The 22,802-nt window shown below is 46.4% G+C and overlaps 1 protein-coding gene across 3 annotated transcripts in view; it reads right to left on the bottom strand.

The window, feature by feature from the left end:
- The window catches only part of BANP (BTG3 associated nuclear protein), a 520,028-nt gene that overhangs the window by 361,499 nt on the left and 135,727 nt on the right, over nt 1–22,802 (bottom strand). For all 3 annotated transcript variants that reach the window (XM_073554922.1, XM_073554923.1, XM_073554921.1), the window contains exons 5-6: nt 18,952–19,074; nt 17,932–18,104 (exon numbers count right to left, since the gene is read on the bottom strand). In XM_073554922.1, the coding sequence (XP_073411023.1) occupies nt 17,932–18,104; nt 18,952–19,074 (296 nt within the window). The remainder of the gene's footprint in view (nt 1–17,931; nt 18,105–18,951; nt 19,075–22,802) is intronic.

The following is a 22,802-nucleotide window of genomic DNA, read 5'->3' as shown; positions in this document are numbered from 1 at the left end:
TCTCTATAAAGTTCATGTTCAGAAGCCGCAGCAGCATGGAGGACATAATCCAGCACTACTGAGCAGTGTAGCTGTGGACACAGCTCTAGAGATAAGAGACTTGTCAGAATGCTCAGCCTGATCTCTCTGTGTCTTTCTGTGTCTCCCGCTGTTTGTTTTCTCACTCTGCTCATCTCCTCCTTAGTATTATCGCTGTGACCTGACACCTCACTCTGCTGGTAGTAATTGACCAAGACAGAGTTAAGCTATTTTCCTGTGTTTTTCTTAAAGTGAATGATGATTTCAGGACGCAGGTGAAAAAGTGGCTCATAAGTGGAGATAGAAGCAGAATTTGACAACAAGAAATATTACAAATAGAGATAAGTGAAATGACTTTCGAGACCTTGGTCCAGTGGCCACGTTGGTAGACTGTGGCAGCTGGACCAGGGCACTGCACACTGCCTACATCGTCGGAGGGTCTTCTGAGTAGCACAGCAGGTACATTTTAGCACAATGCGTAGTCATGATGTCACATGTGTCTCCTAATCAGAAGAGGCACAAGGAACACCACACGTAGTAGAAGGTTCGCAGGGGTTTGGCCCGATGGCCATGCACAACTCTGATCAGTGTAATTAATACTCAATTACAAAGTTTCTTTTATTCACTTATAATATTGATTTATGCAAAGTTTGCTGAAAGTTCAGTTCACATTTAGAGACTCCAGAGGTACAGCCCTACAGCAGAATTATTATTATGTATCCGGCCCCGGTCTCCACTACTACAGTAAGTAATCTCTGCAGTGGCCTTCGTCCTCGCGGCGTCACACTTTGACCTGTCTACAGGAGAATCATCAGACATTTTAGTCTACCTGGATATTTATAACAACTCGCCACATTATATAAAAAATGTCTGAGCCGTGACGGGACTTCTGTAACTTCCAAGACATATGACTTCTATAAAAGACAATGGAGCGCCGGAACGTGAAATAAAATATTGAGCAATCACATAAAATAAACTCTCACATTTGTAACATAAACGAACTAAGTCTCTGCATAAACGTACACAGCCATTAAACAAATCCAGGCAGTTTCTTTATAATAGGGGTCAAAATGCTTTGATTTTGAAGCTACACAGGCGACTACAGTGAAAGAGACGACCATAAATCTTCACTAATCTTTGGCCCAATAAGCACTAGGTCAGGCTCAGAGCAGATAATAATCTCTGCAACGACAAACACAAACTGTCCGTCCACAGAGAGGAAAGATGTATTTATATAATGCTATATAAAGCACATGTTCACCTCTGCTCACCATTACACCATTCACAATCCATCACCATTAACGATGAATCACTAGGAAAACACATCAGATGTCCTGGATTATACTCCAGAGCTGCACTCACTATTCTGCTGGTGCAGTCATGGTGTACATACATTACTGATCCTGAGTTACATCCTGTATTATACTCCAGAGCTGCACTCACTATTCTGCTGGTGCAGTCACTGTATACATACATTACTGATCCTGAGTTACCTCCTGTATTATACTCCAGAGCTGTACTCACTATTCTGCTGGTGCAGTCACTGTGTACATACATTACATTACTGATCCTGAGTTACCTCCTGTATTATACTCCAGAGCTGCACTCACTATTCTGCTGGTGTAGTCACTGTGTACATGCATTACATTACTGATCCTGAGTTACCTCCTGTATTATACTACAGAGCTGCACTCACTATTCTGCTGGTGCAGTCAATTTGTACATACATTAGATTACTGATCCTGAGTTACATCCTGCATTATACTCTAGAGCTGCACTCACTATTCTGCTGGTGCAGTCACTGTGTACATACATTACATTACTGATCCTGAGTTACCTCCTGTATTATACTACAGAGCTGCACTCACTATTCTGCTGGTGCAGTCACTTTGTACATACATTACATTACTGAACCTGAGTTACACCCTGCATTATACTCCAGAGCTGCACTCACTATTCTGCTGGTGCAGTCACTGTGTACATACATTACTGATCCTGAGTTACATCCTGTATTATACTCCAGAGCTGCACTCACTATTCTGCTGGTGCAGTCACTGTGTACATACATTACATTACTGATCCTGAGTTACATCCTGTATTATACTCCAGAGCTGCACTCACTATTCTGCTGGTGCAGTCACTGTGTACATGCATTACATTACTGAACCTGAGTTACACCCTGCATTATACTCCAGAGCTGCACTCACTATTCTGCTGGTGCAGTCACTGTGTACATACATTACATTACTGATCCTGAGTTACAGTCATGGCCAAAAGTATTGACACCCCTGCAATTCTGTCAGATAATATTCAGTTTCTTCGTGAAAATGATTGCAAACACAAATTCTTTGGTATTATTATCTTCATTTAATTTGTCTTAAATGAAAAAACACAAAAGAGAATGAAGCAAAAAGCAAAACATTGATCATTTCACACAAAACTCCAAAAATGGGCCGGACAAAAGTATTGGCACCCTCAGCCTAATACTTGGTTGCACAACCTTTAGCCAAAATAACTGCGACCAACCGCTTCCGGTAACCATCAATGAGTTTCTTACAATGCTCTGCTGGAATTTTAGACCATTCTTCTTTGGCAAACTACTCCAGGTCCCTGATATTAGAAGGGTGCCTTCTCCAAACTGCCATTTTTAGATCTCTCCACAGGTGTTCTATGGGATTCAGGTCTGGACTCATTGCTGGCCACCTTAGAAGTCTCCAGTGCTTTCTCTCAAACCATTTTCTAGTGCTTTTTGAAGTGTATTTTGGGTCATTGTCCTGCTGGAAGACCCATGACCTCTGAGGGAGACCCAGCTTTCTCACACTGGACCCTACATTATGCTGCAAAATTTGTTGGTAGTCTTCAGACTTCATAATGCCATGCACACGGTCAAGCAGTCCAGTGCCAGAGGCAGCAAAGCAACCCCAAAACATCAGGGAACCTCCGCCATGTTTGACTGTAGGGACCGTGTACTTTTCTTTGAATGCCTCTTTTTACTCCTGTAAACTCTATGTTGATGCTTTTGCCCTAAAAGCTCTACTTTTGTCTCATCTGACCAGAGAACATTCTTCCAAAATGTTTTAGGCTTTTTCAGGTAAGTTTTGGCAAACTCCAGCCTGGCTTTTTTATGTCTCTGGGTAAGAAGTGGGGTCTTCCTGGGTCTCCTACCATACAGTCCCTTTTCATTCAGACGCCGACGGATTGTACGGGTTGACACCGTTGTACCCTCGGACTGCAGAGCAGCTTGAACTTGTTTGGATGTTAGTGGAGGTTCTTTATCCAACATCCGCACAATCTTGCGTTGAAATCTCTTGTCAATTTTTCTTTTCCGGCCACATCTAGGGAGGTTAGCCACAGTGCCATGGGCTTTAAACTTCTTGATGACACTGTGCACGGTAGACACAGGAACATTCAGGTCTTTGGAGATGGACTTGTAGCCTTGAGATTGCTCATGCTTCCTCACAATTTGGTTTCTCAAGTCCTCAGACAGTTCTTTGGTCTTCTTTCTTTTCTCCATGCTCAATGTGGTACACACAAGGACACAGGACAGAGGTTGAGTCAACTTTAATCCATGTCACCTGGCTGCAAGTGTGATTTAGTTATTGCCAACACCTGTTAGGTGCCACAGGTAAGTTACAGGTGCTGTTAGTTACACAAATTAGAGAAGCATCACATGATTTTTCAAACAGTGCCAATACTTTTGTCCACCCTCTTTGTTATGTTTGGTGTGGAATTATATCCAATTTGGCTTTAGGACAATTCTTTTTGTGTTTTTTCATTTAAGACAAATTAAATGAAGATAATACCAAAGAATTTGTGTTTGCAATCATTTTCAGGAAGAAACTGAGTATTATCTGACAGAATTGCAGGGGTGTCAATACTTTTGGCCATGACTGTACATCCTGTATTATACTTCAGAGCTGCACTCACTATTCTGCTGGTGCAGTCACTGTGTATATACATTACATTACTGATCCTGAGTTACATTCTGTATTATACTCCAGAGCTGCACTCACTATTCTGCTGGTGCAGTCACTGTGTACATACATTACATTACTGATCCTGAGTTACATTCTGTATTATACTCCAGAGCTGTGTTCACTATTCTGCTGGTGCAGTCACTGTGTACATACATTACATTACTGATCCGGAGTTACATCCTGTATTATATCTCAGAGCTGCACTCACTATTCTGCTGGTGCAGTCACTGTGTGCTTATATTACTGATCCTACGTAACCTCCTGTATTATACACCAGAGCTGCACTCACTCTTCTGCTGGTGCAGTCACTGTGTATATACATTACATTACTGATCCTGAGTTACACCCTGTATTATACCCCAGAGCTGCACTCACTTTTCTGCTGGTGCAGTCACTGTGTACATACATTACATTACTGATCCTGAGTTACCTCCTGTATTATACTCCAGAGCTGCACTCACTATTCTGCTGGTGCAGTCACTGTGTACATACATTACATTACTGATTCTGAGCTACATCCTGTATTATCCTCCAGAGCTGCACTCACTATTCTGCTGGTGCAGTCACTGTGTACATACATTACTGATCCTGAGTTACACCTGTATTATACCCCAGAGCTGCACTCACTATTCTGCTGGTGCAGTCACTGTGTACATACATTACATTACTGATCCTGAGTTACATCCTGTATTATACCCCAGAGCTGCACTCACTATTCTGCTGGTGCAGTCACTGTGTATATACATTACATTACTGATCCTGAGTTACATCCTGTATTATCCTCCAGAGCTGCACTCACTATTCTGCTGGTGCAGTCACTGTGTACATACATTACATTACTGATCCTGAGTTACATCCTGTATTATACTCCAGAGCTGCACAGCTCGGCAAACATCGCCTCTGATCGGCAGTAGAATCATCACCACTGGTCAGATAGCTGCGGTTGAACTTCCCCAGACTGCCCCTTTCGTGATGTAACTGACCTTAGGCTATAAGGTACCCCTCCCTTACAATGCCTCAGTTGAAGCTGCAGATACCATGCTAGAAAGACCTGCAGATGTCCGGGGATGTGTGGTTGGTTGCCCCTCGCCCGAGTCACATGGGTTGCCTAAAGAACCATAAGCAACTGTAAGTGTAATTTATGTCTTTTCATCCCTGTTATTTTATTATATATTTGCATTGTACATATTTAATGTCTCAACTTTGTAACGACTTTTATCTGTGTAATCACTGCCCACCTTTTTTGGAATAATTGCTAAAATTATCAGTTTGTCTCCATGCTCTAAGAAACTAACTATGCGCCTTTTTTAGATAATCGCTACTAATTTGGGGGTTTGCCACGAACCCTCTTAATTAATTGTTTCATTAAGTGAATCGTGGCTGGTGGCAGCGTGGTGTGTGCGGTTGGTAAGGCTGGTTGGCAGAACGGAAGGGTCTTATATTGCTGACTGAGTGGCTGAGGCCAATGCATTGATAATTCCCTTACTGCAGTAGTCTAATTGCCCGTGCACAACAAGCAGTCCGTCCGGCGACTAGTTATCCTAGGTGCAGTTCCCTGACTGACCTGAGGGTAAGGGGGGCGCGCCGGAGAGCTGCGAGTTCCAAAGTGGAACGGAGAAAGTGGGATATCCATAAATCCCCGCAGTTCTTGGAAGGTTGTTAGCAGTGGTGGGGCATCCAAAATAACCCCCCTGCGATAAATTGTTAGAGCGAGATTAGCTTGCTGTATATTTTTGTGACATGGTACCAGGGGCGGGATAACTAAGATAAGCCCCCCACTGTGCCTGTGATAGCCGTGTGCCGGCAGTGCGTCGCATCCCTCTGTCCGCTGACATACCCGTGTCAGGGGTGGGATCGTGACATATTGGTGGCCAGGGTGTGCTTTCTTCGTCACAGGAATATTCATCAGCCGGCGCCTGCACTGTAACTAAATAATTATTAAAAAAAAACATTGTGGGTTCCCCTGTATTTTTGATAACCAGCCAGGCAAAACTCACAGCTGGGGGCTGCAACCCCCAGCTGTCAGCAAGAATGGTTATTAAGAATAGAGGGGTCCCCACACTGTATTTTTTAATTATTTAAATATTTTAAGAAAATGGCGTGGGGTCCCCCACAATTCAGACAAAAGCAGCTAAAGCAGACAGCTGGAGGATGGTATTCTCAGGCTGGTAAGGGGTTATAGATATTGCTCACCCCCAGCGTAAAAATAGCAGCTTGCAACCCCCCAGAAAAGGCTGATCTATTAGATGCACCAACTCTGGCGCTTTGTCCGGCTCTTACCACTTGCCCTGTAGCGGTGGTAAATGGGGTTCATATTGGAGGGGTTGATGTCACCTATGTATTGTTCGGTGACATCAAGCCGACGGAGTAGTAATGGAGAGGCGTATATAAGACACCAATTCATTATTAATCGTATAGTTGTATGGTAAATAAAGACACAGCCAGAATAAAGTCTTTAATTTGAAATAAATCAAAACACACTTTTAATTTTTTATTTAAAAATAACAAACACAGTTATACTTACCTAACTCCTAATTCCACTGAATCCCTTGCCTCCTGTAATAAAACAAATGCCGTAATCCATGTCCGAGGGATAAACAATCGATTCTTGGCACCATCCAGGTAGAAAACTGTGTATCCCCCAGACATGGATTACAGTGTGGGACAGAATGGTGAGGGGATAAGGTTGTTTTTTTATTTTTGTTTATTACAGGAGACTAGGGCTTCAGCAGAATTAGGTGTTTGGTGAGTATAACTGTGTTTGTTATTTAAAAAAAAAAGGAAAAGTGTGTTTTGGTTTATTTCAAATAAAATACTTTATTATGGCTGGGTGTTTATTTACCATACAACTATAGGATTAATAAATAATAATAATGTGTGGGCTTGATGTCACCAGACAATACAAAGGAGACATCAACCTCACAAATATGAACCCTACTTGCTACTGCAACAGGGCAAGTGCGAAAAGCTGGGCAAAGTGCCAGACTTGGAGCATTTAATAGATGTACCTTTTCTGGGCAGCTGCGGGCTGCTATTTTTAGGCTGGGGAAGGCAGGCTATATCCATGGCCCCTTACCAGCCTGAGAATATCAGCTCCCAGCTGTCTGCTTGAGCAAGGCTGGTTGTCAAAAATGGGAGGGACTCCACGCAGATTTTTTTTTTTTAATTATTCATTTAAATAATTTAAAAAACTGAAGTAGGGACTCCGCTATTCTCGATAACCAGCCTTGCTGAAGCTGACAGCTGAGGGTTGCAGCCCCTAGATGTGAGTTTTGCCTGGCTGGTTATCAAAAATACAGGGGAACCCACGCCGTTTTTTTTTTGTTGTTTTTTTTTAATTTACTTACAGTGCAAGCGCCGGCTGATGAATACTCCCATCAGCCACTCCTGCTCTCACTGTTATTAGCGGCAGCAGGCGTAGGCTGATGGGAGCAGTAGTCCCATAAGCCAACACCAAAGACCAGATGTAAACTTTATACCTCCGATCACAGCTGTATGTTCACGTTGTGATGATTTTATCGCTGATCAAAAGCGGTGTTTGCCATGTTGTCATGCACATGACAGTGTGACAAACACTCAGTGTTCTGGCAGCCAAACACAAACTGTAACATGGGCTTCCTGGTGAAGTCCATTTTCGGTGTTCGGTACAGACGCCGAACTTTATTATTTGGATTCTCCCATCTCAAATAGTAAGCACTTCATAGAAAATCTCCCTGTATTATCTCTGGCTATAACGGACGAGTTGGGGAGATGCGTCCTGTGTGTTTCTGTATATACTTGTGTACTGCTCATCCAGACCGTTTCCCTCCGTTACTGTGTTTATACTGTAACTGAATCTTCGCACACACATCTCGGCTTATAAACAAGAATGAAACTGATTATCGTTCTGAATTCTTTGGGGATCAACTAATATTAGCTTTTTTTAATGCAGAGGACTGTAGCTTCATAGCACAGCTGTGATTTCACATGGACTCGTCAGGACCTGAGTCAAACAGAGCTTTACAGCTCCCCCTGCAGGTGTCAGCCGGTACTAGAAGGTGGTGAACATTTCAGGTCACACCGAGAACAATATATAGGGAAAAAAAAATGTTTATTAGAAGAAAGAAAAAACAAACAGTTTTGTAATAAGCTATGTCTGCCTAATGAAAACTAAGGCATTAAATTTATATTCTGGAAAAGCCATGCAATTTTTCAATTGTCTCATGAAAATGTGTCCAGTAGGGGGCCCTACTACAAGTATATACTGAAACGCATTGGTGAGCTGTTTTCTACCATCAGTCTCTGTGACATTTAGACCATCCAGAAGTAATACTAATAAGTTAGAAACATAAATATTACATTTTCCACTGCCTTAGCCAATGGGCAGTGTAAAAGTTTTTTTTAATCTTTTAAAAAAAAAAATAAAAAAAAAATTTGCACTTTTTCCTATTTTCAAATAAAGCTAAAATTGATATAATACAAAATAGAGGATGTGCAAATCATCCCGCCATTGTGAGGGTAGCACACGTGGCGCTGACAGACGGGAGGAGGATGAATTAGTCATGGCGCGCAGACGCACAGGGAGCAGGGCGCGCAGACGCACAGGGAGCAGGGCGCGCAGACGCACAGGGAGCAGGGCGCGCAGACGCACAGGGAGCAGGGCGCGCAGACGTACAGGGCGCAGGGCGCGCAGACGTACAGGGCGCGCAGACGTACAGGGAGCAGGGCGCGCAGACGTACAGGGAGCAGGGCGCGCAGACGTACAGGGAGCAGGGCGCGCAGACGTACAGGGAGCAGGGCGCGCAGACGTACAGGGAGCAGGGCGCGCAGACGTACAGGGAGCAGGGCGCGCAGACGTACAGGGAGCAGGGCGCGCAGACGTACAGGGAGCAGGGCGCGCAGACGTACAGGGAGCAGGGCGCGCAGACGTACAGGGAGCAGGGCGCGCAGACGTACAGGGAGCAGGGCGCGCAGACGTACAGGGAGCAGGGCGCGCAGACGTACAGGGAGCAGGGCGCGCAGACGTACAGGGAGCAGGGCGCGCAGACGTACAGGGAGCAGGGCGCGCAGACGTACAGGGAGCAGGGCGCGCAGACGTACAAGGAGCAGGGCGCGCAGACGTACAGGGAGCAGGGCACGCAGACGTACAGGGAGCAGGGCACGCAGACGTACAGGGAGCAGGGCACGCAGACGTACAGGGAGCAGGGCACGCAGACGTACAGGGAGCAGGGCGCGCAGACGTACAGGGAGCAGGGCGCGCAGACGTACAGGGAGCACGGTGCGCAGACGTACAGGGAGCACGGCGCGCAGACGTACAGGGAGCAGGGCATGCAGACGTACAGGGAGCACGGTGCGCAGACGCACAGGGAGCACGGCACGCAGACGTTCAAGGCGCGCAGACGTTCAAGGTGCACGGCGCGCAGACGTACAAGGAGCACGGCACGCAGACGTACAAGGAGCATGGCACGCAGACGTACAAGGGGCACGGTGCGCAGATGTACAAGGGGCACGGCGCGCAGACGTACAAGGAGCACGGCGCGCAGACGTACAGGGAGCAGGGCGCGCAGACGTACAGGGAGCACGGCGCGCAGACGTACAGGGCGCGCAGACGTACGGGGAGCACGGCGCGCAGACGTACGGGGAGCACGGCGCGCAGACGTACGGGGAGCACGGCGCGCAGACGTACGGGGAGCACGGCGCGCAGACGTACGGGGAGCACGGCGCGCAGACGTACGGGGAGTACGGCGCGCAGACGTACGGGGAGCACGGCGCGCAGACGTACGGGGAGCACGGCGCGCAGACGTACGGGGAGTACGGCGCGCAGACGTACGGGGAGCACGGCACGCAGACGTTCAAGGCGCGCAGACGTTCAAGGTGCACGGCGCGCAGACGTACAAGGAGCACGGCACGCAGACGTACAAGGGGCAGGGCACGCAGACGTACAAGGGGCACGGCACGCAGACGTACAAGGGGCACGGCGCGCAGACGTACAAGGAGCACGGCGCGCAGACGTACAAGGAGCACGGCGCGCAGACGTACAGGGAGCACGGCGCGCAGACGTACAGGGAGCACGGCGCACAGATGAGGGGACGAAGTGACACAAATTAAACATTTGGTAAACAATAAAATAACAGAAATTTGTAAAGAAGAGAAAAACTATGAGAGAAACATTACAATGATAAAACAAATAGATATATGTCTTTGTGGAAATAGTCACTTTTTCACCAGAGAGGCATGTCCACAATTGTCTGTGAACTCACATTTCTACTTTGTGGTTCAGCACTGTTAAAGATTGGCTACTAATCTGCAACCATCGGGAATCTGCGTCTTGCATACATTGGAGGACTGGGGCGCAGATACAAAAGTCTGGGAGTTCTTACAAGAATAACTATGACTGCAGATAAGGAAATGGTGATTTCATCTTTTTGGTCGGCTGAGGAGGATGTTGAGCGTTGTCCCAGGAGAGACATCGGCCGAGTTATCTCTCCGTTCATGTGTACAGTGGATCAGTCCGATTCATGTTTGCAGATGATGGTGCATTACCGAGTGTAAAGAGTTTGCTTGTTTCCCAGCCCGGCTCAGTACAGGAGTATGGCGGGGATTCCGGAGCTCCTCGGGGGTTTATGGCTGTGAATCCGCCTCTCATTCATGAGAATATATTTTTATGGCAGCTGCCTCTTTCTATGATCACGATACAAATATAGTCTTACCTTTGTATAAATCATAACCTCATTCCCCAGGATATACGGATAATGGTCCAAAACTCAGTACTGTTCTCCTGTAGTGTCGGGATCATTGCTATTTGCCTGATAAAGGCCAATGGAAGCCAAATCATGGCGGTAACTTGTTAAGATGAAATAGATGAACGTCAAGTTTTATGCTATCTCCGTTCCCTAGGATTGTAGAATTTTCAGTGCTTGGGACTTTCTACATCTAGGATCCGGGGATCGAATATCTGCAAGAAGCACATGGGTTCGCTAAGGTCACCATTTTCATCCCATACTTTACTTGCCGGCCACGTCTGTCCTCGCAGCGTCAGCAGACAATGCAGGAGCGAGCGGCCAGAGATGGGCAGAGTAGATGTGGTGTATACAGCTCAGGAAACAGTAATAGTCCCAGCGATCAAGGAATTACCAGCTGCCAGGAGACCCTTGAAGACCCAAGTCCATCTCTACAGTGACCTCAGGGGGCTGACTTTCCCCTGAAAATGGGACTGATATAGCAGCCCCAAGTTACAGGAAAATAACCACTAAAAAATAGATATATTGTGATGATGAAATTGATCCAAAAGGTCTTTAATGCAGAAGCTAGTACTATATATGAGCATTACAAGAGTCCGAAGTGCTGTGCGGTTACTAAGATCAGCGACAAGATACCAGTCAATATAATTACATATGCAAGTCCACAAGGCTCACGCTCTGAGAAAAATGCAGGAAAAAAGCCAAGGAAATAGAAGCCCCAGTGTTAAATCCACGTTTCACAAGTATCTCAGACAGCGATAAATCTAATTAAGGGCCTTGGAAAGTGTCATTTATGGCTGTAAAGTGTGCGTCCCGCCCTGACAATTCTTCTTCTTACGTTTCTCCTCTGAGATCAGCTATTTACAGTGCCTATAAACACTAAGATTATTGGGCAAGAATTACTACTGGCTTCCAATATAATTAAAAAAAAATAGATAGAGAACGTAACATCTGGATGAGAAGACGAGCAGCAGCAGAATTCTAAATATGATTATTATATATGGAGAATGGAATCGGCCATAAAATATCCAGTACGTTGGCCCCGGGCAGAGGAGGCAGAAGAGACGACAGTGACAGATGATTAATCAATGTAAGCCACAGCAATTCACACGTCAATCAAAGATGGTGAATCAGCAGCGGATCACGGCCGCCTGTCACGGACGTACAGATGTGAAATAACATCGGATGGTTGAGTAGAGGGGCAGATTTTATTTTACGCCGCCGTCGTACACACGGGCATTCGGGATGAATGACGGCGACTGGTTTGTGTACATTTAAGCTCCCAATTAGACGCAGAGCGGAGCCGGATACACGTGGGATTACTTAACTTTGCGTGCAAACCGCTGACCCTGGAAAGGATCTGATAAAATTAGGAACCAAAGTGATGTAATTTGCTCCAGAGGACACGAAAGGTTACAAACTGCATTGGCAAATGATTCAATGGAAATAACCGGGGACTACAATAAGCTGCAGGCAAAAATGAGAATAGAAAATGAAGCCAAAAACTGAGGTCCAAGCGGCGCCTTCACAGCAGGAACCCAAAGAGACAGAGCGCATCCATCATCCGCACATGCCTGGCTGCAATAACCCTTAATAGAGCACCTGCCGGCTGCAGCGCTGGACAACACTTAGTCCTTTTGGGTTGGGAAGTTTTGGCTACGGACTATCCTCTGGGCCCCGTTATCCCTCACCGGTGCTCGCCATGTTGTAAGCAGGGATGAGCCATCCGCTACCCCTCTGCCCTAGGACATGGGAAAGGAGGGGGGTTCTGTACATTTGGAATGGGGTCTCTTTAGCAGGAATGGCTACAATGTGCAGGAGGCAGACAGCGTGACACTTTGGATAATCTAACAAATAGTCAATCTAGTGAAAAAAACAAACTTTTAGGTCCAAAACATCAGACGATTACGACCGTTTCTTGTAAAAACTCACAACCACATTCTCCCTGCGGCCTCCTTCCCTATAGATCGATTGCCAATCTAAGGGGAATTTCAGGACATTTTACTCTGATGCAAAAAATAGTCAACATTTTATGTCGCTTTTAACACTTTTTATAGGGAAAACATTGGGCCGCTGCACGCTTTTTATTATCGCAGCCCCAATTAGTGCGATCAGATGATGACCAGATGCACATGCTTTCAGTGCCCCCGTGTGTCGCTCGCTCTAAAAAAAAAATAACTACAGGGGTTTAGGTGTTGACGACTTCGTATTATTTCATTTCTAGCATAAAGGGAATGAAGTCACCAAAACACCTGGGACTGACTGCAATGGCGTCTGCCAGTTGGACGCCGTCCGGTGTCGTTACCGTGGCTTCTGCAACGACATAGGCTTTCCTATAAGGTCTCCTCGAATCAGAGCAGGGATACACCCGCGAGGGGATTAATGTGGTGGCCTGTATAATCCGGATGGATCGCACCTCGCAGAACGCAGCTCATCATAACCCCCGTGTTGTCCGCAGCTGCCGTTTAACGCTTCTCAGAAGCCTCTTTGTTTTCTCTGATCCGATGCGAGCGGCCGGCGCTCGCTTTATTCCTTACAGCTGATGGCAGCCTCACTTAATTACAGGGGTGGGAGGCGAGTAATTACTCATAAGTCTCGAATAGATATTTCATAGCCGATTGTTACAGGCATCCAAAGGAAACCGTTCCCAAGAAATATTAATGGATTGGCAGGTTCCTCAACATTTACATATGAAGTGAGCACATAAAAGGCCAGAAACATCTGTGCAGAATAACGACGTGCCAAGTAACCATGCACACGGAGCAGACCAGAGCAAATATTTCCACTGCATTAAAAACTTCCTATTCAAGAGGGGCCACAGAGCGGACCGGGAGACCATTGTATGGAGCCATGTCGTGGCAGAACGCTCATAGCACCAAAGCAATGGAGACAGCCAGGCCATGCGTCCATCCTCACATCTACCCATCATGCCACAATGTGGGCCGTGCCCCTGGAGGAGCCTTCTCATCTTTGGGGTTACTGTTTTTTTAAGTTACTGAGTGATGTGTGAGTAATATTATTATATACGGGAACAACTGACGTACGTTGTCCCTTACATTAGGGATCTCTCGGTAACTTGAGGTCCATGGTTGGTGTGTGAAGGTTGCCATGTTGGTCATCAATTCTGTCAGGATCTATGGTCTGGATTTGTCACAAACGTCTTTTGAACTACAACACCCAACAACAACTCGAAAAAAATCCACCAACTTTTGCTATTGTTGGGTATTTGTCATGGACGTACGGATCACTAGAAAATCCCCCAAACCGGCCTTTCTTGGCTAAACAATAAGTCTCACTAGTAGAACTTTATCAGGGCATCGCACCGGTGCTTAGATGTGTAGATGTCGGCCACCGTGGCAGGGTCTGTAAATACTTTGCTCTTTTTAATCATGGCAATCATAAAGTCTCATACCAGTTTATATAAATAAACGCATGTTAATTGCACTCGATAAACATTCCTGTGACAATACAATATTAACAAGGCTAATTTTACACTTCCCGAAATTACAGAAAAAAAAAAAAAAGTGGCTCGTCTGACCTTCTTGAGCTTTCTGTCAGAGCGTGCTTCTCCCTCTCACATCAAGGGTCTGACTTCTCCCTATGAGAACATCAGGCAGTGTCTAACCCGACTCCGAAAGAAAAATAAATACTGGGGAGATCTGCGCCGCAGCCATGGACGGGGCCGGAAGTGACAAGGGACAGTTCGTGGAACTAGAAATTCCCATGATTTTATTAAAAACAATCCAGAGAACACTTCAAAGTCTTTTCTTAAATGGAAAAGCCTCAGAGCACTGGAACGTGTGATTTACCACAAGTTATGCAAAATCAAGGCCGACTTGGCTCCATGACCGAATCAGGCACCGAGTCCACCACTGCAAAGGAAACCAAATCCATCCCCAGCCCGGCTTGTCTCGTGTCAGAAGATAACGTCCGAAGAAGCCACCGACGTCCTTCTAACAAGTGGGTGGCTTGGCAGATCCTGCCTGATGTTCAATGAGGGAGTGGGTTTTTTTTTTTTACTACCTGAGAGACAGAACTGGAGGATTATGATGATTAATGCTGGAAAATCTGATTCTTTGGTACGACGCTTGACCTGTATAATGAGCTGCACTGTGGATAGCTCTGACCTTGCTGGGAATCCTGTGATTATCGTGTTCTCTTCTTCCGGCAGATTCGCCGTATGACTTTCTCACCGATTCTAGGTCACGCTATTGCAGCTAGAGGGACGCCGGGGAAGAGTAATGCCTTCCAGTTGTGGAAATTACTGGCACAAAACAATTGTCTGAACGCACGTTCTGCTTGGAAAGGTGCTTTATAACGGCAATAGTTTATACAGAAATCACACAGATCACGCCCGTCACACGACACGGACAAACCACTGACAGCTTTGTCTTTACGTTCCCCCCACCCGTCACGGATTCACGCCTTACATCCAGTATACTGTCTGCCTTATTATACAATGGAGGAGGTCCAAGATTACGAAAGTGGAAAAGCGAGGAAACACCAGGATCCTTAAGAAGGCGCTGCCAAGGAATTTGCTAATTTGCTCAAATTATGATATATAGTCGTAACTCGCGGCCGCCTCTCACACATTGTAAGAAAAAAAAAAAAGAATTAAAAACAGCAAGCGGCTGACCTAACTGCAAACAAGAAGAACGTCCCGATGTGAATTTCCTGCAGATCTTTGCCAGCGCAAGTGTTTGTTTTGAGAAGAGTAACTTGTGCCAACGTCCTGGCATGATTAGCAATGCAACCAGCAGCGGGACTCTCTCTCGAAAACTTCCACTAACCACCAAATGCGTCCGACACCCCAACGTGTAGCTATAAACTTTCAGGAGGAGAGCGAGCGCTGCTGCGGGCTGCCATGTTTACAATCTACTTGCTGCCCAAGGCCAAATCAGTCAAACATTGCATTTTTGTCTCTTCTGACGGAAACCATACCCGACGACTCTCCAGCCAAGTGCGGTCTGGACACATCAAATACGAGTGGGAAAGCCAATACGAGACTCTTCCTCAGGCGAGAGAAGCCGATCTGCAATCACAAAACTAACGCCCCCAAACGGAGAAATGAGAGCAACATACCCGTCACACGAGAGCAGGCTGGATGTACGGGCATGAAACACGACAGGCATGGCTCTTGGAGTGATCCATGCCTATATAATCACGACCATAAAACCATGGCAAGAAATAATATCACACGCTCGGTGTGACAGGGGGGCGAGAATACGAGTGATCTCGTGCTGTGCAATTATCTACATCTAGGAATTCCTTCCTGTAATGGTCTATCATTGGAAATAATTATACTGGGAGTCCCTAGGGCAAGAGATGCCCGCCATCAAAAAGTGGAAAACAAGTCGAGACAGATGTGTGTGTGGAGCTGTCTGTGCCCTCTATACTCAGCCTGTTGGTCAGGGCCTTAAATAGTAACAGATTATAATAAATGTTATAGGGGGTTGTCCCACCCCAAAATACATGGATGGTCTTATAATACTAAGCAGAGGTATACGCGCATCCTGGCGAGTACAAGAGCGTGCCTTCGGATGTTTCTCTAATGACACGCTCTCCTAATGACTGTGACATCTGAACGGAGCAGACACACGGTGCTTCACCTGCAGGGGAGGTGAGAGGCGAAGTATGCCTCGGTTTATTATTTTCTCACCCACTGTGCCCTCCCAAAACTGATATTTCAGTGTCGGACAGAATAAAGATATGATACACACAGAGCGTGGACTAAACATTGTATTATCTGACGGGGAAGTGTGTAAGTGTGCTGATCTGGGAACTAACAAGGATGCTGGATGCACTAGAATATGATCACTAAAATTTACAAGGTGCCACCAAATGCATGGAAACAAACCTGGGGAACATATGCAAAAAAGACAATAGCCATAAACGTATAATTTTATTAACATCACAAAAACACTCAAGGGTTAAAAACAATTAAAACCAACAATTCGTGCCCATGTCCACCCACTAGGGGACAGCTGGGAACTATACTCTATGTGCAAACTATACATGTATACACATACACAATCTCATGAACACTTCTCAATTGAAGAATACTGTAAACTTGACTTCTATGTGCAAACTATACATGTGTACACATACATAATCTAATGAACACCTCTCAGTTGCAAAAATACCATGTTGCTACACATGAATACAGACAGATGGCTGTCGAGGGCGTCCCCAGAGACAGCAACACATCAATTAAAGAGGCAGTAATGTCTATAAGAGCACTAAATGGTCCCCTACATTAATTCTCACTAGCAGACAGAAAACGGCTAAAATAGCCGGAAAATATGTAGAAGGTATAGAATATAGCTGTATGCAGGGGAATCCCCCCAGAAAATGTCCCAAGTGCGACAAGAAGATAGCAGCACAAGGATATGATTAACCCCACGCAGTGTGGCAGCGATACGCGTGGGGCTCTCCCGTGCCCTGTTCCTCCACCACCCGTCCCCCCACCAGGCGTATCGCTGCCACACTGCTGCTTCGTCAGGGGAAGTCCCCCCACCAGGCGGTACTTCCAAACGATAACTTCACTTTGGTAATCCCATTCAGGACTCATTACTCATATGGAAGTTTTTCCTCCATTATTTTTGGCCTGGACTGCGTGGGGTTAATCATATCCTTGTGCTGCTATCGTCTTGTCCCATTTGGGACATTTTCTGGGGGGATTCTCCTGCATACTACATTCTATACCTTCTACATATTTTCCGGCTATTTTAGCCGTTTTCTGTCTGCTAGTGAGAATTAATGTAGGGGACCATTTAGTGCTCTTATAGACATTACTCCCTCTTTAATTGATGTGTTGCTGTCTCTGGGGACGCCCTCGACAGCCATCTGTCTGTATTCATGTGTAGCAACATGGTATTTTTGCAACTGAGAGGTGTTCATTAGATTATGTATGTGTACACATGTATAGTTTGCACATAGAAGTCAAGTTTACGGTATTCTTCAATTGAGAAGTGTTCATGAGATTGTGTATGTGTTTACATGTATAGTTTGCACATAGAGTATAGTTCCCAGCTGTCCCCTAGTGGACATGGGCACAGATTGTTGGTTTTAATTGTTTTTAACCCTTGAGTGTTTTTGTGATGTTAATAAAATTATACGTTTATGGCTATTCAAGTGTGCGCTGATTATATGTCATGGTCTTTCTTTGCACATGTTCCCTAAGTGTGCTGATCTGTCCTGACCCCGCAGTCACGTACCTTCAGTGTTGAGGGTGATAAGCGTCACGTTGTTCCCCACGTTAGAGTTTCCTGACTGACCACAGCAGGACAAGGTTTCGCTGGCTTCGGACCCGCTGTCATCATCATTATGGCTGTCATCGGTGCCGGGGACCTTGACCACGATAGTGTTGTGCCTCCGTCCACCGCTGGCACTGGAACATAAGCAGACAACATCTTTAACATCAGGGGCACATGATATGTATGAGCACAAATACATGTCATTATAGCACCATCGTCATTTGCAACTTGGTGCAAAACTGACATCCAATATAAAATCACGCATCTCCTGATATTCTGAGGGACGAGAGGGAATGAATTGGTGAAAAAATAATCTAAAAGAAAAATTGTGAAACAATTTTTGGAGCGTTCTTGTGAATGATAAACTTGTAATAGATTGATATAGTCACAAATCCCTGAAAGCTATTGTATCTGGAAATACTGACGATTAAAGATACCAAACAGCCCCATAGATAAATGTCGCTCTGGGATATGTAGTTCTGAACAGATCTGCGCTCTTCCCATGCACAGCATTAATGCGGGCGACATACAGAGAGACAGTAACAAGTATTGTACACACCTGACGTGGGACAGCGGGGTCCCCACATGCAGCGTGCATGGCCATTCACTGCCACAGAGGGAAATAATGAAGTACAGACACATGACCGCCTGCCCCTCACTGATCTAATGTGGGTAATTGGCCGATAGTTGTCTGAATGTGAGAACACTGGCCCCCATTAACGAGCCTGGGTAATCACGTGATCGATCAGCTGACGAACAAACCAAACACTTATTGGTCAGCTACTGAGTTCATGCGAGTCGGTACGTCACCGGGAGCACATCGCACCATGTGAACGGGCGATGTGCTGCAGATGAGGACAGAGCCATCACATTCGCCGTTGCTCTGCCTCCATACAGGTAATATCGGCCTTACACGAGCTCTGATCTCCTGGTGCTCCATATAACGGAGCCTCTACACCTCGTTCTATGCAGACACATTACCTATTGAGCATATTTTCCAGGCTTTCGGTCGCTCTGTTCATTGACTCCTCCTGACTCTCCAGTTTGGACACCAATGAGTTCTGTCTTTCATTATTCAGGATTACCGTCGTCTGAGGTACAACACTATGAGAAACAGGAAAAAAAAAGTGACATGAAAGTTTAGGGATCGCACTGGACCTCTGGTAAAACTGCACGAAACAGAACAATGGAGAACTGGTGACCGGACCTGCCTGCGAAATACAGCAATGTGCATTTAGAGCCAGAGAACAGGACGACATCTCGCCCGCAGAGCCCCCTGGGGTGCCAAGCTCTCCCTCCATGCCAGGTCGACATCTCGCCCGCTGAGCCCCCTGGGGTGCCAAGATCTCCCTCCATGCCAGGACGACATTTCGCCCGCAGAGACCCCTGGGGTGCCACGATCTCCCACCATGCCAGGACGACATCTCGCCCGCAGAGCCCCCCCGGGTGCCACGATCTCCCTCCATGCCAGGTCGACATCTCGCCCGCAGAGCCCCCCGGGGTGCCACAATCTCCCTCCATGCCAGGACGACATCTCGCCCGCAGAGCCCCCGGGGTGCCAAGATCTCCCTCCATGCCAGGACGACATCCCGCCCATAGAGCCCCCCAGGGTGCCAAGATCTCCCTCCATGCCAGGACGACATCTCGCCCGCAGAGCCCCCAGGGGTGCCACGATCTCCCTCCATGCCAGGACGACATCTCGCCTGCAGAGCCCCCTGGGGTGCCAAGATCTCCCTCCATGCCAGTACGACATCCCGCCCGTAGAGCCCCCCGGGTGCCAAGATCTCCCTCCATGCCAGGACGACATCTCGCCCGCAGAGCCCCCCGGGGTGCCACGATCTCCCTCCATACCAGGACGACATCTCGCCCGCAGAGCCCCCCCGGGTGCCACGATCTCCCTCCATGCCAGGACGACATCTCGCCCGCAGAGCCCCCCCGGGGTGCCAAGATCTCCCTCCATGCCAGGACGACATCTTGCCCGCAGAGCCCCCCGTGGTGCCACAATCTCCCTCCATGCCAGGACAACATCTCGCCTGCAGAGCCCGCTGGGGTGCCACGATCTCCCTCCATGCCAGGACGACATCTCGCCCGCAGAGCCCCCCGGGGTGCCACGATCTCCCTCCATGCCAGGAACCTCAGCTAGGTACTGGGCATGCCCCATCAGGGGGATTAGACATAGTTTCTCCATCAGACACAATACAGTTTTTATAAGAATGCTAAATGGTGATCAATTATTTTCTTCAATCGCAGGAAAATGCATTTCATCCAAACAGGGAAAGAAATGCTGAAAGACGCTCCACTCGGAGAGGCCTGGACAGAACGTAGTAATACTTGGGCTGCCCTTGAGTGGAATCTGACTTTCTCAGTTAAATTACCGACAGTTTTAAGAGTATGCAGCAGAGCCAAATTGTGTCAGTTCCCGGATTTTTACACTCGGTCTTATCACTTTGCAGAAGTTTAGCGTATGTCACAATATATTCCAACGCTCCGATCGCTGCCCCCAAAACAAACATCTTAGCAGGGGAACTGGTCGGGCTTCAGTTTCCGAGTGCTCGCCGCAGAGTATTATAGTCTACTTTCTTCCACATAAAAACACTGGCATACAAGGTGGAAAAATAACTACGGCAAGCCGCAGAGGTAAGCCCAAGATCAGCTTTATTGACAACAGATCCTTCACTCAATTGACAAGTTTTGGACTTTTTTTTCTCCTCGTTTCCAAACTTCAGGGAAAAAAAAATATAATAAAATGTTACCCATAAACATTAAATGCAGCTCCAATAATCCAGTAGTCTGCACTATAATCACGTTTCTAAATTACATGCATAGCAGAAGGGGCCGTCATGGTCGGTGCGGCGGGGCTTATAGCCCGGGACTGGACACGGGGCGTCCTGCTCCGTCTTCTGGGCTCCCGTGTCCATCGTGATGGCCAGCGTTACGGGATGTGATTCTTCCATGCTGGATCCAGTGATACGGGAACCTAGGAGACAAAATAGGGCGCTCCGTGTCTAGTCCACGGAAAAGAGCAGCCAGAACCCCGACCCGGAGGATTAACTGAGCAAATTCAGGCGTGATCAATGAGCAACGTCCTGATCTGTGGCCGTCTATGCCAGTCAACAGGATTATCGGATCTCAGCTTCGTATACACCGATTGTAGGTGGGAAACCAGCAAAGCTGACCGTATCCCTGGGTGCAAATCAAGGCAAATAAGCAAGGCAGAATACAATGTGTGTTTCATCCAAGAACCTCTCATTAGACGAGCACCAAGTCATAGGACGCACCCGTGCGGAATATTCCCCACGTCGGGGAGCCAGCACACAGGCACGAAAGAGACGGAGACGCAGACTTTACACACTACTCTGATTTACAATCGTCCCTGCACACAGTAAAGGTGGCCGCCAGCGCAGATTCACCTGCCTAATTGGCTCTTCCTGACCGGTGAAGTTTGGCCGCCATGTTGGTTTCCCGCCTGAATCCAATGAATGAGCAAAAATTTCACTGTAACACTTCTGGGAAGCGTAATTATAAGCGGGTCGGTTTGTGCCTGCATTTTGTAAGAGTTGAGTGTCCGAACTTTGTATTTTTTTCTTTTATTATTTATTCTCTGCCACAACTGTGGGTAACTCCCAAGCCACTGATGGGGTTCAAGACGATGGAAATCCAAGACAGGAGTCATGAGGTTTCTCATATACACATCATATAAACGCTATATATATATATATATATATATATATATATATATATATATATATATATATATATATATATATATATATATATATGTTCTGAAAGCTCCTCAACACCAGACATTAGGAGACATACACAACCAATCTGATCTCTCGCTTCACACACGAGAGTAACTGGTTCATTTTTATTAAAATGGAAAGTGCTAACACCCCGAGGAATCCCGAGGAAACGGACTGGCCTGACTCGCCTTTCTTTTGGGAGTCTCTGCTTTGTCAGCGATAAATTTATGCCCTGCTCATATGAGATTACTGAAAGGAAAACTTAAAGGCTTTTACGACTAAATCTGCAGTGAAAGCCTTGAGGAGGTTTTCCGTTTGCAGCCGGAGACTGTGGGGAGAGGCCTGGCACGGCGCTGCGCCCCACATGCCCGTCTTCCCCGGCTGCATTCCTTTCATCGCCCATTGTGCTAACTGCAACCGTGGACCAAAAAACATTAAAAAATAAAAAAATAAAGCTGCAAGTCAGCAGAAAGAAATCCTGGAAGGCCAGAAATGCTGCTATGTGGCCTATGGTCAGTATCACACAGGGCTCAGAGTGCCGATTGCTGCAGCAAAATGTGCCGATATTAGCACGGCTGTGCCGGAAGTCAGATGCCCGAAAAGCAGCAAAGCTGGAAAAGATGACGGATATTTTATCAACTACTGATTAACCCCTTCACCATGGGCGGCTTTCCGTTTTTCATTGTTTTCTGCTTGTTCCAAGAGCCATAACATTTTCTTACATTTCTGTCAATATAGCCATATATATATATACTGGAGAATGTGGAAAAAAAAGAGAGCAGTGAAATTGCAAAAAAGAAAAAAAATGCAATTCCACAATTATTTTCTATTTAGCATATTGAATATACGGTAAAACTGACCTGGCAATATGATTCTCCCTGTCAGTGCGAGTACGCAGACACCAAACAATTATATGTATATTTTAAATGGTGAAAAAAAAATCAGAAATTTGTAAGAAATAAAAATGCTTCATGTTTGGATAGCTCGGACATTTCTGAACACAACGTTACAAAAATGTGCATTTTTAATGGTTTTATTTTCAATGGGGCAAAAGGCGGGGGCGAGTTGAACTTGTGTTTTTTAATTTTT

The sequence above is a fragment of the Dendrobates tinctorius genome, unplaced genomic scaffold (assembly GCF_039654945.1).
Source record: "Dendrobates tinctorius isolate UK_male_01 unplaced genomic scaffold, ASM3965494v1 ptg000214l, whole genome shotgun sequence".
Taxonomy (NCBI): domain Eukaryota; kingdom Metazoa; phylum Chordata; class Amphibia; order Anura; family Dendrobatidae; genus Dendrobates; species Dendrobates tinctorius.
The sequence above is the reverse complement of the archived record's forward strand: the minus strand, read 5'-3'. Positions and strand labels throughout refer to the sequence as shown.